This window comes from Peromyscus leucopus, chromosome 6 (assembly GCF_004664715.2).
Source record: "Peromyscus leucopus breed LL Stock chromosome 6, UCI_PerLeu_2.1, whole genome shotgun sequence".
NCBI classification, from domain to species: domain Eukaryota; kingdom Metazoa; phylum Chordata; class Mammalia; order Rodentia; family Cricetidae; genus Peromyscus; species Peromyscus leucopus.
In genome coordinates this window covers 63,210,104-63,225,577 of record NC_051068.1, presented here as the reverse complement: position 1 = coordinate 63,225,577, position 15,474 = coordinate 63,210,104, and the positions used below count along the sequence as shown (strand labels likewise).

The window sequence follows — 15,474 nt, the reverse complement described above, 5'->3', positions numbered from 1 at the left end:
TTGCCACAGTGTAGCATTTCACAAAGCAACCAAGCAGTTTTTAACTTTGAATATTAGCAAAGACAACAGTACTTATGATCCAGACAGTAACTAAATTATTCTTCATTAGTTAAAATAAGAATTAACAAAAGTCCACATAATGAAGAGCAGACAAAATAACAACAACTAAAAGAAAAGGAAGAAATGAGGGACAGAAGTTAAGAAAAAAGGAAAAAAAGCAACCATATGCATCCAACCACATGTACCACATGTCACTGTGAAATACTGATAAAAAAAGAAAGCTGTGCCTCTCAATCACACAGACTCTTCTCACAGTACAAATAGACCCTTAAATCTGAAACCAGACTCATACAATGGTAAATACACAGTCCCAGATTTAACTGGAAAAGGAATATGCTAGAACTGATTTAGTTGAAGAATGAAAAGCAAGTATTTCGTATAGTTGCTCTATAAACTAAACTTATGCCAATTTTGAAGTTTGAAAGTGGTAATGTTTGGTGATGCTGTGTTAAAATAATAAGAAAAACTGCCATTGAATGAACTCACATTGGGGCTGAGAGTATAATCAGTGGGAGAGAATTTACACAGCATGCATAAAACCCTGGATTCAATTCTCAGCACCACAAAATGAATGAATGAGTAAATAGTCATAAATTCAAACTAATTATCAAATATGACGTAACCATTTGATATATACACTTACATAATCGTTAGTAATGTTATACTGACCAAATACAAGTACCTGCACTTGTTGTCTTTAACTTAGTGCAAATTCATGCCAAAGAGACAACAGAGGTACACATGGTGTACACAAATAAACACACAGGCAAAATATGCATACATATTATTTTAGTTTAAGACAGTATCTATAATTACCTCAAGCCCATGTCGATGAGGCTGTGGTGCTTCTATGCTTGCACTGGCCTTCAATTCAAACCTCTCAGTATCTGAAGCAACACTGGAAACATCTAGCTTAGCAATCTTTTGCTCGAAAGTAGCAGGAGCCTCAGAAACATGATCAGCACAAACACTAACCGATTCAGTTTCTCCAGCATTAGTTGCTTTCATCCCCTCATCTAGCGTGTCATCAATGTCTGACTGTACAGTTGTTTGAGAAACAGGAGCTTCTGGTGAGGTAGCTAAAGTCCCTGGGGTGGCCACAGTTGGGAACCTAGAATCTTTACAATCTCCAGTTTCGGTATCATTCTGAATTTTAGTAATAGGTGTTTCCTCTTGAACTTCGCAGTCATTGTCACACATGTCTTGCCCTTCTCTGGCTTCAGAGGCAGCTACAGACAAACTACTATCTTGGAGCTCTGGGGGCAAACTGGCTTCCTCGGTAGGGCTGCCTTCTACCTTCAGTTCAACATAATCATCATCTTCTTCTTCCTCTACTCCAGATTTTTCCAGTAATTCTGGCATCTCTGCAGCATCTTGTTCTGAGGGGGAACTTATGGAAGCACTTATTTCGCTGATGACAACTGTATCTTTGCCAGGTAGTTCAAAAGAATCAGAGACAAGAGTCGCAGAGTCTACCGCATCAGAAGATGCTTCTAAATCACATGCATCCCTTGTCTCGTTTGTTGCTGTTCCTTCCAAAGTGGCTTGATCCAGTAACCCTTGGTTTTCTTGCTCCATTTTCTTTTCATCATTAGACGGATCAGGTGTCTGCAGCTCAATGTTGGATGCAGAATCTACTGAACTTGCCTTTCCAATACTTGAGTTCTCATCACTATTTCTAGCGAAATGAGGAGAGTTAGGAGAATCCTTCAGCTCTGAGTGCTGGGGCCCAAGGGAAACAGCAACATCCCTGGTAACACCAGTTACTTCTGGAACCAGACTTGAAGAACACACCCCTAATCCTTCATCACCTTTTCCCTGCTGTTCCCTAAATATATTGGCAAGATTTTCTTTGTGTATTTCAAAAGTAACCTACAAGAAATACATTTAATCAGTTAAGAACTATATTTTAATGAGCACCACTTATACAACATAAAATTAAAATTCTTTCAATAATTTCTTAAATGTATAGCTAATTATGATAAAAATGTATGCTACTTATAATTCCTCATTTTGATAAAATAATTTTAATGATAACAGGTGGCATACCATAAAATGACAAAAACATAATTACTAATAAAGCTTACTAATAAAGATATATGAGAAAAGAATTCATTATTCTTCTAGCCTCTCTATATATTTGGATCTAAGTGTGTACCTATTGGAAAGAGCATTATACACTGGAAGATATACAGCTTTCATGACATGGAAACCCATTTCTCTATCATTTGTCGGCAGAAGAAACTTTTAAATAAATTAATTATCCTTGATATTACAGCATCTCTAAATAGAGCTATAAAAAACAAAATCTTATTTATACTTAGCTAATGGATACAGGTTATTTTGATAATGGAGAAAAAGCCAAATGTTCCCCTAAAGGCCAACCACTACTTTCAAAGTTTGAACTGGTTACAAATGGTGTCCCCTTCTTTTGCCCCATCCTCTTTCTGTACAATACAAAAGCTGGAGCCTTTGTAAGAGAAAACAGAAGACCAAAAACATCAAGAAGGTTAAAAAAAAAAAAAGATATAATCACCCTACTGTCATGTTAGACTGGACACTGAGTTATTAAGGGAGGGGGGGAAACACCACAGGTTGGATAGCATTTACTTTCAGGATTTAAAATGCTTTTAAAATTCTAAATTCAGTTGGTGCACTAATTTCTCCTTAATTTATTCCAACAGTCTAAAAGCTAAGTGGTAATTAAACAATTACCACTGTTGTTATCTTTTTATGCTGTTTTTCTAAAGGTATTTGTGACTTGAAACTGATAATTCACTATTAATTACCAGATATTGTTCTAAATTACCCGCTAAAAGACTAGTCATTAATCTTCACAATCATTTGATTGCTAATCTATAGCTGTTTGTAATGTTTGGAAAGCACTTCTATAAACTCCCAGTTAAAGGTACTTATGTGTTATTAACTACAAGACTTTTTTGCCACTGCTTGCAACTTAGTTGGCACTCAAATTTACTAACCAGGAGATAAAAGAGAAATTATTCAAAACACCATTGTTATCTTTTTATTTCATATATTAAGAATGTATAACTCATAAAATTTAGACTTTTTAAAAATTGATAGGCATGTTTAGCAACTGGCTTTGCTTTAAATAAATGCATCTTTTAACTGTGTTATTTTGTGAAATACTCGTTGAATATGACATCTTGGTTTCTAGTTCTTAGATTAAAAATGTTTCCACAACAGATAAAGAAGACACGTTTTCAAGAAAACTGAATCATTCCCTATGAGATATCAATGTACATCAGTCAAAAGATTACTACCACAGACAAGATCTTTTAGAGATGAATAAAACAGCATTCAACAATCATACATGGAGGAAGATACAATAGTAAAAGAAAATTATAAATACTTATTGATTTGTCTTATAAAAAGTACTTATTCAAATTTATATTCAACACTAATTTCTCAACTACTAGAGTTTTCTGATGAGATATCAAATATAAGGCATATGCTATTTCAGGGAAACTATTAAAGTGAACATATTATGAAAATAACATTTTGTTAAATAGAAAAGGGAAGGTACCCCATAAGAAAAACAAGTGACATATGCCATAAGCACTGGACATTCATTCACTCATACAATGAACCAAAAGAGATTCTGAAATAGATGAATTCACATGGCTCAAGTACAAAAAGCACCTAGTGTAAAAATGTCTTTCTACCACACTCAACTTCAAAAGCAAAAATTCTACCAACAATCAAGTAATTAATCAACTATTAATTTCTCATTTATCATTTTAGAGTATTGTTTTGCATACACACAGGTATAAATTGTTATATAAAAATTGTTATATAAAAAATCCTGCTTTTTTATTCAAATATACCAAATGTTAACCAATATTCCTAATATTTTTCACCTAATCATTCTCATCAATTAGCTCAAAATAATATTACTTTAAAGTCTTCTTATAATAAGTTGGTCCAGAATCTTTTTATAAATCTAAAAAAATTTTACATAGTCTTCTGTGAGATGTTTGAACATAATTATATTGTATTGTCTTTTTCTATCTATTTCTAATTGGGAATACTAATCTTTAGTTCTTCCTAACTTATTATTGGCCTTTGACTTTGGGTTATAGAAGAACTGTACTTGATTTGTTGTTGCTGTTGTGTTACAGAAAAACTGTACTTGATTTGTTGTTGTTGTTGTTGTTAACAAAGATGTATTTGTCTGCTTGTAGTTGACACAGTTCAGAGTATTCTATCAGAAAACACAGCGCTTTAAACATCTTAGGTATTTTAAGCTGAGAAACTGAGAAATGTTGGAAGGACCTCGGAACTTATGCTCCCATGTCTTAAGAAATGAGTCATGAAACTCAAGACATGCCCCCAAGAGACACCCTCCCAGTAAAGTGAGGGAAAGAATAACCTTATTTCCACAAAGAGCGGATACTGGGAGGGATCTAAATTCTGACAGTTTGCTACTTTACGTGGAGCTAGTGCCTCTTCCTCTTACCATATCTTTCCACAGTTACCTCTTTGTCTACATAGCATAAAAACAGCAAATTTAATGGTTTCCCTAATTTTCATATCCGATGGAGGGTTTAAATTTATTTTAAATGAATTGATATGTATTTGTCTTATTTATCCTTTGTCAGTCTAATTGAAAATGGCCTGGCCAATGAGGTAAAATGGGTAGAAAGGAAGGATTTTTCTCCCTACAAGAGTTCTCTCACAAATCTGCAGTTCTTACTACTCTGAAGTTCACCATCATTATTAGTAAGCAACCATAGAAAATATAAGATAAACTTTCTCCTTTTATAAAATGTTTTAAGCAACATTTCCTTATTAATATAACATGGGTATATAATTTAAAGAGAAACCCTAAGATCTTTAGTATCTGTATTAAATATGCTAATACACAGGAACAATCTAGAACTTACTTAAAACAAAAGGTAAACTTGGTGCTCAAATTTCCATAAAGTACCATAATTCCTAAGTAGTAATTGTTCGCCAGGCAATAATATTCTTTACAATACACTAAATTAGGCTCATTTTCATAGGTGATTCTGTATGTATCTTTCCTTTAAGTTCTTAAGCAAAAGTATGATTAACATACTGATGGTTCATGCACATTACTGTAAGCATTTGGTATCAATGACAAATACTTAAGAGAAACTCTATTATCTATATTATCTATAAAGTTAAGGCAAATTATGACAAAATAATACAATAACAAGATTGTGATAGCACAAATCCATAATACCAATATTAGTGAGACAGAGGCAGGAGAATCTAGAGTTCAAAGTACACCTTACCACTTGAGGGATCATATGGAAACCTACTACAGTAGAAGCTTCTTAAAACACATACATATATGAAAAAAATCTAAATTAAATCACCAAATAATGGAGGATACAAAGCCACAACTAGGCTTCTCTTGCCACCAAATGAAATCTCCAATGTCAGAAATGAGTTATATGTAATTGAATTGTTGGCCAAGGGGACCCCCACAGAAACACCCAAAAACTAAGGCCCTTCTGGCTGTCCTTCAAACACTGATAGTAAGGCCCTATTACTGAAGACAGTACTTACAAAACTCATTGGGCATGGAAAAGTAAACTAGTGCCACCTAGAGCCTTTGTTCATGGAACTGGAAGGTACTCTGCATGCTACCAGAAGAGAAAGGTAAACAACAACCCAGCTACAAATCCAACAATCTACAGTGGTAACCTGCCTGCAGAATACACTGGTGGAGAGGCAGAAAAGCTGTGCGAGTAACCAACCACTATCTTATGGATTTAAGGCCCAGTCCATAAGATGGAACCATGCCTGACACTGCTCAGGTGGTCAAGAATCTGAGACTAGATAGGCCATGAACCTGAAAAAAACCAAACACTATTGTTCTATTAAGGAGCACAGCAATATAATGACTCTTAGTGACATTCTGCTGTATTCAGAGATCGGGTCTCACTCAGCCATCATCAGAAAAGCTTCCTTCTGCAGTAGATGGTAATTAACGTACAGGCCCACAACTAGACAATGTGCTGAGAATGAGAGATATTGGAACAGTCAGTCCTAATGGGATGTCTTCATCAAACCCCTCCCCCTCAGTGTCAATGTTCTGTGTTGTGTGGGGCAGTCAAAGAAAGAGGTCACTCCAAGAAGAATTTTAGGTCTGTGGGGCAGCAGGAATGTCCAGCTTCTGATAGACTGACCCTGGAACAGCTGTTCAAAGTATATTTATTGATTTTTACACAAAGTTGATTTGGTGGTAAACAAGTTCCTCATATCAAAGTCCCTGATCTAATCTATATTTTTCTGAAGGAAAGTATCACACCCCCACCACCTTAGAACTTATTGCATACTGTTTACAGTACCCAATAATCCATGAGCTCCCGGTGTGCCAGTAGTGTCTTATGACTAAAGTCATGCAAAGATGTAAAGCTGCTTCAGAAAAACAACTCTAGAAATCACAAAGAACAATCACTGATTTCCACCAAGATTCCTTCATGGTTAAATTACATCTAGAAAACAACTATTCTGTTCTAATGTTTACCCTTGATACAATGACTCTGCTACACTCCTACAATACCTCAAGACTCAGGGAACTATACAAAGAGGAAGTGGAAAGATTGTAAGAGCCCGGACAGGTGCAGGACACTAAGGAAACAAGGCCCTCTAAACACAGCAGGACTGACACACAATATGAACACACAGAGACATTGGCAGCACACACAGAGCTGCATGGACCTGTGTTAGAAAAGTGGACACAAGCCCTCAACCCTAACCCAGAAGCTATCTCTAAATGACATCCACTCACAAAGAAAAAAAATAAGTTTTCTTCAATGGAGACTTATTAAAGAGTAGGCCCCATGGCCCAAGAATGATCTCATCAGACCAATTATACTTTCTTGAATAAATCAAAACACATGTTTACATGCAAATCTGGTATATAAATTACTAAAAAATTTTAGGGAGGAGTTTAATGTAACTACTAAAACATTCTAAAATGCATGATAAACACTCTGAAATACAGAAACTACTGGAAATTCTACAAAAATGCATCCTATGAAAGATAAATATGAATGTACACACACATGATCAGGGCATCACTGTTCAACAATAAGAAAGTATAACATTTATGTAACACGTTACAATATAAATAATACTTTTTGTTTTAGTGATCACTTCCAACAGCTCTTCCAAATAAAATTCTGGAGAATGCCAGTAAAGAAGAGAAGTAAATCATGAACCACTCCTAGGATAGTTAAGTGTTCTGGTTACATTCAGATGTTACATAATCGCCAACGCTAACTTTACTTTTTTATAGTACATACACGAAATTCTATGTAACCATTAAAATGCAAAGCAGCAGTGTCATTAAATGGAAATAGATCATAAAAGAGCATAAATATAACCAAATTTTTGGAAGAAAATAATTACATGTGTTTATATATTTACACATATGGATTAGTGGACCTGAGGATCTTACCAAAATACTAATATTAAGTGATATTCAGATATCTGATTGAGTGGCTTAGAAGTTTTTTGTATATAAAAATTTTTCTGTTACTTCCAAATTTTAAAAGAAAAAGATTTTTTATTAAAAAATTTTTAAGACAAGAATACTTCATCAATCACACATAAAATGCAAAGCTGTGAAATAAAAAATTTGTAACCTTTGACATTGCTTTTTTTTAATTACATTTTCTTTATGTATGATGAGTACATGTGTGTTCCTGCTCCACAGCACATGTGAAGGTCAGTTCTCTCCTTCTAGCTATGAGTCCAAGGATCAAATCCAGGCTTATCAGGTTAGGTAATATATACTTATACCCACTAAGCCATCTCATTGGCTCTTGAAATTTCTTAATGGGTGGCTTTTAATCTTATTATTCTACCATTTTGTCTATAACATGACTGAAAAGAGCAATTAATTTCTGATTGCTAACAGTAGGTAACATACTCTAATAATCTAAGATCTTTAAGTATTTTACTCAAATTCATCCAGTTGAGCACAATCTAATTCATTTTGTCTTAATGCAAGTGCAATTAATTTTTACTTGTTCATTATTTTGCATCTTTTGCCAACAAAGATATAGAAAATACATTGTCTAAAGATTGAGGCTATATTTCCTTATATTAAAAAAAAAAGTATTTTTAGGCCATTCTCATAATTAATAAATTGGAATAATTTAAAGTGTAATTAAAGAAGCATTACAGTATACCAAATGAAAACATTGTTATTTAACTGCATTACAATTCATCCTTTTCTAAAAAGGGGGAAACTTTTTAACGATGAAAACATAGACAACAATGAAATTACACAGGTTGCTGGGCGCACATCTGAAACTCTCAGTCCACAGTAAGCAGCCCAGAGCAGTTGCTAGAAGCCTATTACTGCTTATAAAACCTAGTTCCGCTGTTGGTGGAACAGCACACAATGACAAACAGCTTCCCTGCTACAAAGGTGGCAGGAAATCTATCAAACTGAACAATAAAATTGCAATTGAGTTTCTTTGGCTTTTTATAGCTGCTGCATATATCCTGATGTAACTGCAAAAGCAAAAGCCATCCAATTCTGCAACTTAGTTCTTTACACATCGGTTCTTCATCAAGAACTACAATATAAATTTGTGATACTGAGACCCAAAAATCACTGCAAAAAGCAAAAGGTAAGCCTCATTATAATACCACAGGCAAGAAAGTATTTAAGATGCTTTTAAATAGATTCTTCCACATACAGAAAATTTGGTTACAAGAAGTTCAACAGAATTTTTAGCATACTACAAATTGTTCACCTCCTTAACTGAAGAATTCACACCTATCTACAACTCTATTAGATATTCATATGAAGAGCCTTGGAGCACAAGTTGTTCATTTTAAAAATAACTGTTAATATTTTAACAAAAAAATGAATGTAGCAGCATTTAAATAATTTTGTATTAATTTTATGGGAAAGAAATACCTTTTAACTTTTAATTAATGAAGAAAATCCCCACAAAGAAAATGAAAATACATGTGTGAAAAACTAAAATTAAAAGTTGAAATTACAAAAGCCAACTTGAAATAAGTTTTTCTTTGCCCTTTCACAATTCCATTTATTAGTTTATTTTTTAATACATCATCATGACAAAAATGTGGCAAATCTAGTTTTACTCCATTTAAAAATACAAAACTAAAAACACTCCACAATTTCTTTAGTCAGCATCTCCTTTAAAAAGGAGGCAGAGGACTGGCTTTTATCGGAACGTAGACACAAGGCCTCTCCTTAAAGCAATTATTTTCTTTGCAAAGTAGTTTGAAGATCTGTTTCAAATCAAAAGGCACTGAAGTAAAGAAAAATATAAACTGAACAATGCCTGCCTCTTCTCTCTGACCACTCTGAATTTATTCTATAAAATCTATGTCTAGGAAAAAAAATAAATAAACAAACAAACAAGCAAGCACTGCTTGTAAATACTACATAAAATAGCATGTTTCCTCTTTTTAACATTCTTTGCACTGTATTTAAACTCACAAAAAGGCAAACAGATTTCTATAATTAAAATTTTATAATTAAAAATTAAAAAATAACTAAGAAGTCATAAACTGAGGTACACATTCAGTTTCTTTAGACTCTCCATACCTCCACATACTCTTTTCTAAGACGTAAAATATCTTATATATCTTAGAAAAGAGTATATATAAAATATCAACTTAATGTGAATGTAGACAAAGAAGAATTTTATGAAAGTACCAAAAATATAATATTTCCTGTCTACTCAGAGGATTATTTAAACTTCTTTGTGCATAAGAATTTATTGTGTGTGTGTGTGTTGTTCTGTGTCTGTGTGTGTGTGTGTGTGTGTGTGTGTGTGTGTGTGTGTGTGTAGGTTTCTATAGTACCCACACTAGTCTTGACCATCTTCTGTCATCTTTGCAAATAGCTGGAATTATGGGCGTTCGTTCGCCATCACACAGAGCAAAGAGCTAATTTTTAAGTACAGACTTATAGCCTGTGGTGTAGCCTAGTAGTAGAGAGCTGGCATAGTATGCACAAGACCCTGCATTTGATCCCCAGGTCTAATAAATTCTTCTAGGCTTCGTCCTCCTTAAGAATAAGGTTTTGAGGTGGGACAAATAAAATTATAATAAAATGTGCATTCTAAATTACTCTGAAGTGGTCCGACATCATACTGTGAGTGGCCATGACAAAGGTGCTTTCATAAGCAGCCACTGACACTGTTCATGGCTTCTTGATAAGACTGAGCTGCTTAATCACACACAGCATAAATCAAGCTAAACTAAACAATGATGTTTTCCTTTCCCTTCACTACTAAAAACTCAGCACCAAGCTATGAAGAAATGTTAATAGCTGCTGATAAAATGCAGGAGAAGAATTCACAGGTATCACAGGGACATATATGGTTAATGTTGGTTCACACTGGTGCATTATATGTAGCATTCTCCTTCATACAAGTCACACGCCTCAATTCAAACCTAGTCACCACTTCTTCCTCAGTGAAACCATCTCTATGTCTTTGCTTGCTCTGCTTTCTCTACCAGAAAGTCACCCAGTTTCTATCCACATGAATCTAATTTACTCCTGAAGACTGTGCTCAGTGTCACCTTTTACACAGACTTCTCCATGCCCTTGGGTAGAAGCTATCACTATTTTCACTGGGCATATCTCTTCTGTGGTATTTTAAACCTGGAACCTTGTATACAACTCTTTTTAACACTTCTGTTAGAAATCAATACCTTCCAGGGTAATATCTGTTTTGGATTCTTCTTTCAACTTTCATAATATCTAGGAAAGCATTCAAATAGACGGCAGAAGGAACAAAATGGTGAATACACATAGGTAGTAAAAGAAAGAGAAAAAAATTTAAATGTTGTAAGGAAAAGGACAGAAAACAAGAAGGAGACCTTGGCACAGAACGACTGGGAATGCTGAGACAAAAATCAACCTAACAACAGAGAGCAGAGAGAGAGGTGTGAGGATGAGAGAGATGCAGCTCCACTAGGGAGGAAGCGACAGGGTAAAGATGGCTCCCAGCAGAAGGCCAGAGGGGCAGACTGAGCAGAGATATTGGAGAGAACAGAAAAGGATGTAAGGTGGTAGGTAATACTGGTTGAGAGAGAGAGGACAGAGGAAGAGAGAAAAGCAGAAAGCTGAGCAGGCAGTCATGGGGGTACAGATCATACCTCCATCACAGGGTCTCTCAACAACCATAGGAGATGCAGGAGACCGATGCACACAACCAAGAGAGACTGACAGGAGACAATACAAAACTTAGATGCTGTGAATTCGGACAGACAGAGTGACCAGCTAAGCTATCATTTAAACCTGAAGTCCTAAACAACAGAGAGGATTTGGGTAGATGGAAAGGACTGTGTAAATTAAGATTTAACACAGCATGGCATATTTGACAATAACTATAACCCTCCAGCCAGAGCGTAGTTTCTTGTCAAATAATGAAAGTTAGACAATACTTTTATCAATGGCATCAATGAAAGACAAGGCAAACATATGTGAAAAATAATTTTAAAAAACTAACTTGCTATTAAAAAAATAACAAACTACCTACAGAGGGAAGCAACATGTTATTTTTAAATTGATATGCCCCTAATCTTACACGGGTCTGTGGCATTATATTGTTTGGGTAGAAATCTACAGAAAAATCCAATCCCATAGAGTTATGCAGCTGAATAAGAGAACTTCACAGATCTCTGCAAAGATCTCACGGAGTCCCCAAGTCTTCTGGCAACACTTCAACATCTCTCTCAAGGTTATTTTCCCCTAGCCACCCTTTCTAAGGCAAACTCATATACACTCAGAAAACATGAAGAAAAAAAAATCTGCTTCTTGCTTGGTACTTTTCTAACCTGTAATCCCACAAGATATCTCTGAAATCTAATCCAAATGTGTATGAGGCTCCAATGCAACTCAATTTTTCTCATTATCTTTCTGTAAAGGGTGAAAACCTACTAACAGAAAACCAGACTGCAGCAGCCCATTGTAATGGAGGCAATGTAGTCAAGCCAAAATAAAGTACAAGGGATGGGACACTGTTCCTGTATAGGATCACATTATGGATAACTGAGGCTTTAAGAGTCACGTAGTTCTACAGGGGATACTCAATTTATCTGTGTAGTGCAAAAACAGCCATATATTAATAAAACATAGATGGGAGTGATTATGTCCCAAAATTTTTATTTGTAACAGGCAAAATTTTGTCCTTGGATAATGGTTAGCTGAACAGCACTTTGGACTAAATTGATCGATCTCAAAAATCTGGTGCACAGACCAAAGGCACTTCATAAAATCAGATAATTTTCTTATTTCCCACTAGGTTTTCTTAAGATTTTCACATTATTTTAACTGTATGTATGTGTGTGTCTGCATGTGGGTTTGTATGAATGTAGATGCCCTCAGAGGCCATAGATATTGGGTACCCCTGGGGCTGGAGTTACAGGCAGTTGAACCACCTGACATGGGTTCTAGTAACTGAACTTTGGTCCTCTAACAGAGATTCTTCTGCATCCTGGGTGCTAGGATTAAAGACATGCAGAACCAGCCGGGCGGTGGTGGTGCACGCCTTTAGTCCCAGCACTTGGGAGGCAGAGGCAGGCGGATCTCTGTGAGTTCGAGGCCAGCCTGGACTACCAAGTGAGTTCCAGGAAAGGCGCAAAGCTACACAGAGAAACCCTGTCTCGAAAAACCAAGAAAACAAAAAAAAAAAAGACATGCAGAACCGCATAATAAGAAAACAAAGATAGATTCTAAGGGCACATCAATTAAAATTTTAACCTTGGCAAATATTTTAAAATTCAGACAAAGTGATGAAATGATGTGAAGCAATAAGAACTTACAAAGATAAATGCTGGTAAGAATCTAAATGTATACACTAATATGAGGGGGGGAAATTACATTATCTTACATATTATAGTTTTAAGAATTTACACAAACTCTTAAATATGCATAATTTGCTCACCAACTGGTAGAAGAATAAAGTCAAGTCATAAAAGACTAAATAGCTGAGGAAATGAACACAACTACAGGGGTAAATATGGATGAATCCAAGCAACACAGTGCAAATAATAACTTGCAAAAATACATTTAGCATGATAGCGCTAACCTTAAATTTAAACATAAAAAAGAACATTATTTACTGTTAAGAGCTATAAAGGTCTGATAGTATGAGTCAGGACAGGCAGCTCGCCTGACACATACTGCACTAGGTTCAATACCTAGAATTGACAAAACAAAACACCAAAAAATTATATAAAGGTATATACTGCAGTAAGAGCACAAAGAAGATACAGAAATAGTAACATCAAATTACTTTAGTGGGGAGTGAGGATAGGAGATAGAATAAAGAATGATAAAACATTTGAGAAGAGGTACTTAATTTAATAGCTAAGTATTAGGTTCATTTTATTTTTTGTATCTTTCAAGGTCTATAATATTTCATTAAAATTGTTCAAAGCTAAAAAAAAAAAAAGAACAGGTTGGGAGAGGTAACATAAGCCTACACTCAGCACTTAGGAGGTGGAGGCAGGAGGATCACAAGTTCCAGGTCACTCTGGACTAAATAGTGAGTTCATGACCATCCTGGGTTACATCAGATGTTGTGTTAAAATCAGGAAAATAGCTGAGTAGTTTCTTTGACACCAATTTTTTACATGACTTTGACCTGAGCAAAATGAAAATAAAAGCAATAACTTTCCTTTTTATTCAATTTATATTATTTACAAGAAAAATATAAAAACAAAAACAAAAAAATCCAAAAAAAAAAAAAACCCAAAAACCTCCCATCTTTGAACATGGTGCGCCACCTTGTGTTCAAAACTTCCTAATAATAAAAATTCAGAGAAAATTACCTGAGTGTGGCATACATGAAAATATAAATTTCAATATGCTATGACATGATATTCAAATTTACTTAATTTAAACACACACAATACTAACACTTGAAAATAATTACTCCATATCTAAATAAGTTAGAAACATCCTTATTAATGCCTTTTTAGTTTTTACTTCACTATATTTTCAGAAAATAACCTACCTTTTTCTTCATTTCAAACATATTAATATTTTACTTGAGTAAAATTCAAAATTACAGGTACTTAAAATAGCATATACTTCCATAAAGCAACTTACCTTTGAATGTGTGATGGATAAGGTGTCTACCCACACTCGCCAGCCACCCCACTCGTATTTGACTGCATGGTAAAGCAGGATTCTGAATATGGCATATACCATTTCTGTTATCTTCTGCTCATCTGAATTCTTAGGATTAAAATAGCAGAGAGAAAGCATCCATTCTTGCCACACAGAGCACTGTAGCAAGCTCCTAAAAGTTATTTTTAAAAAAGTATTGAATTACTAAAAACTGTAAAATCACCAGAATTCTAAATAGTAAATAAAGGTCTGTGGATTTTTTTGTTGTTATTTTTTTTTTTTACAAAAAAAAAAAAAATGAACCTAATACTTAGCTATTAAATTAAGTACCTCTTCTCAAATGTTTTATCATTCTTTATTCTATCTCCTACCCTCACTCCCCACTAAAGTAATTTGATGTTACTATTTCTGTATCTTCTTTATGCTCTTACTGCAGTATATACCTTTATATAATTTTTTGGTTTTTTGTTTTGTCAATTCTAGGCGTTGAACCTAGTGCAGCATGTGTCAGGCGAGCTGCCTGTCCTGACTCATACTCATAAAGCCCACACCTTTAACCCCAGGACTCATGAGACAGAGACAGGTGGCTCTCTGAGTTGCAGTGCAACCTGGTTGAGGGAGTTACAGGACAGCCATGGCTATTCACAGAAACCCTGTCTCAAGAAGGGGTGGGAGGTGGGGGATGAATAACACAGTTATCTGCAATACATTCAAAACAGTTCTAACAATGTAGTAATAAAAATTTTAACTCCTGTATGTTACTTACACACACTTATAGGAAGGAATTTTTCTAAGACAGACTGGAATCATCCAAAAGTAGGTATGAATACTGTAAATGAATGCTTTCTATTCCAGCTTACCTCCTGTTTTCTCTACTGTTATTAAAAAGTTTAATCATGTCAGAAAGAAAGGCTCGGCGAACCTCCATGCTCTCTGGGCACTGGGGAGAATTTCGAAGTAGGGTCGCAATTACTTTTAGTATCTCTGTAAGACAGTTCATAAATAAGTAAAAACCAACCACAACAAAAAATTCAGCAAGGTAGATTAATATAAGCAATTTCTTTGTCTTTTCTTTATAAATGTCTACTGAAAACATTTTATAAAAATCAAAGAAACATGCTAATTTATAAATTATTTTAAAGAATTTTTAAATTTATAAAAAGGAACCTATATTCATTAGAAAGAACTTATAAACAAGACAATGATTTCATGTCATGTTGATTGGCTCTTCCTCTCCAACAAACGGAACCCAGGGCCTTGGCATGATGAAGCAAGTG

General features: G+C 34.7%; 1 protein-coding gene across 4 annotated transcripts in view; it reads right to left on the bottom strand.

Annotated features, from left to right (window-relative positions):
* Positions 1-15,474, bottom strand: part of Lrba (LPS responsive beige-like anchor protein) — a 537,881-nt gene that overhangs the window by 418,462 nt on the left and 103,945 nt on the right. For all 4 annotated transcript variants that reach the window (XM_037206706.1, XM_028858702.2, XM_037206707.1 and 1 more), the window contains 3 exons: positions 15,058-15,181; positions 14,177-14,369; positions 877-1,932 (listed from right to left, as the gene is read on the bottom strand). In XM_037206706.1, coding sequence (XP_037062601.1) covers positions 877-1,932; positions 14,177-14,369; positions 15,058-15,181 — 1,373 coding nt within the window. The remainder of the gene's footprint in view (positions 1-876; positions 1,933-14,176; positions 14,370-15,057; positions 15,182-15,474) is intronic.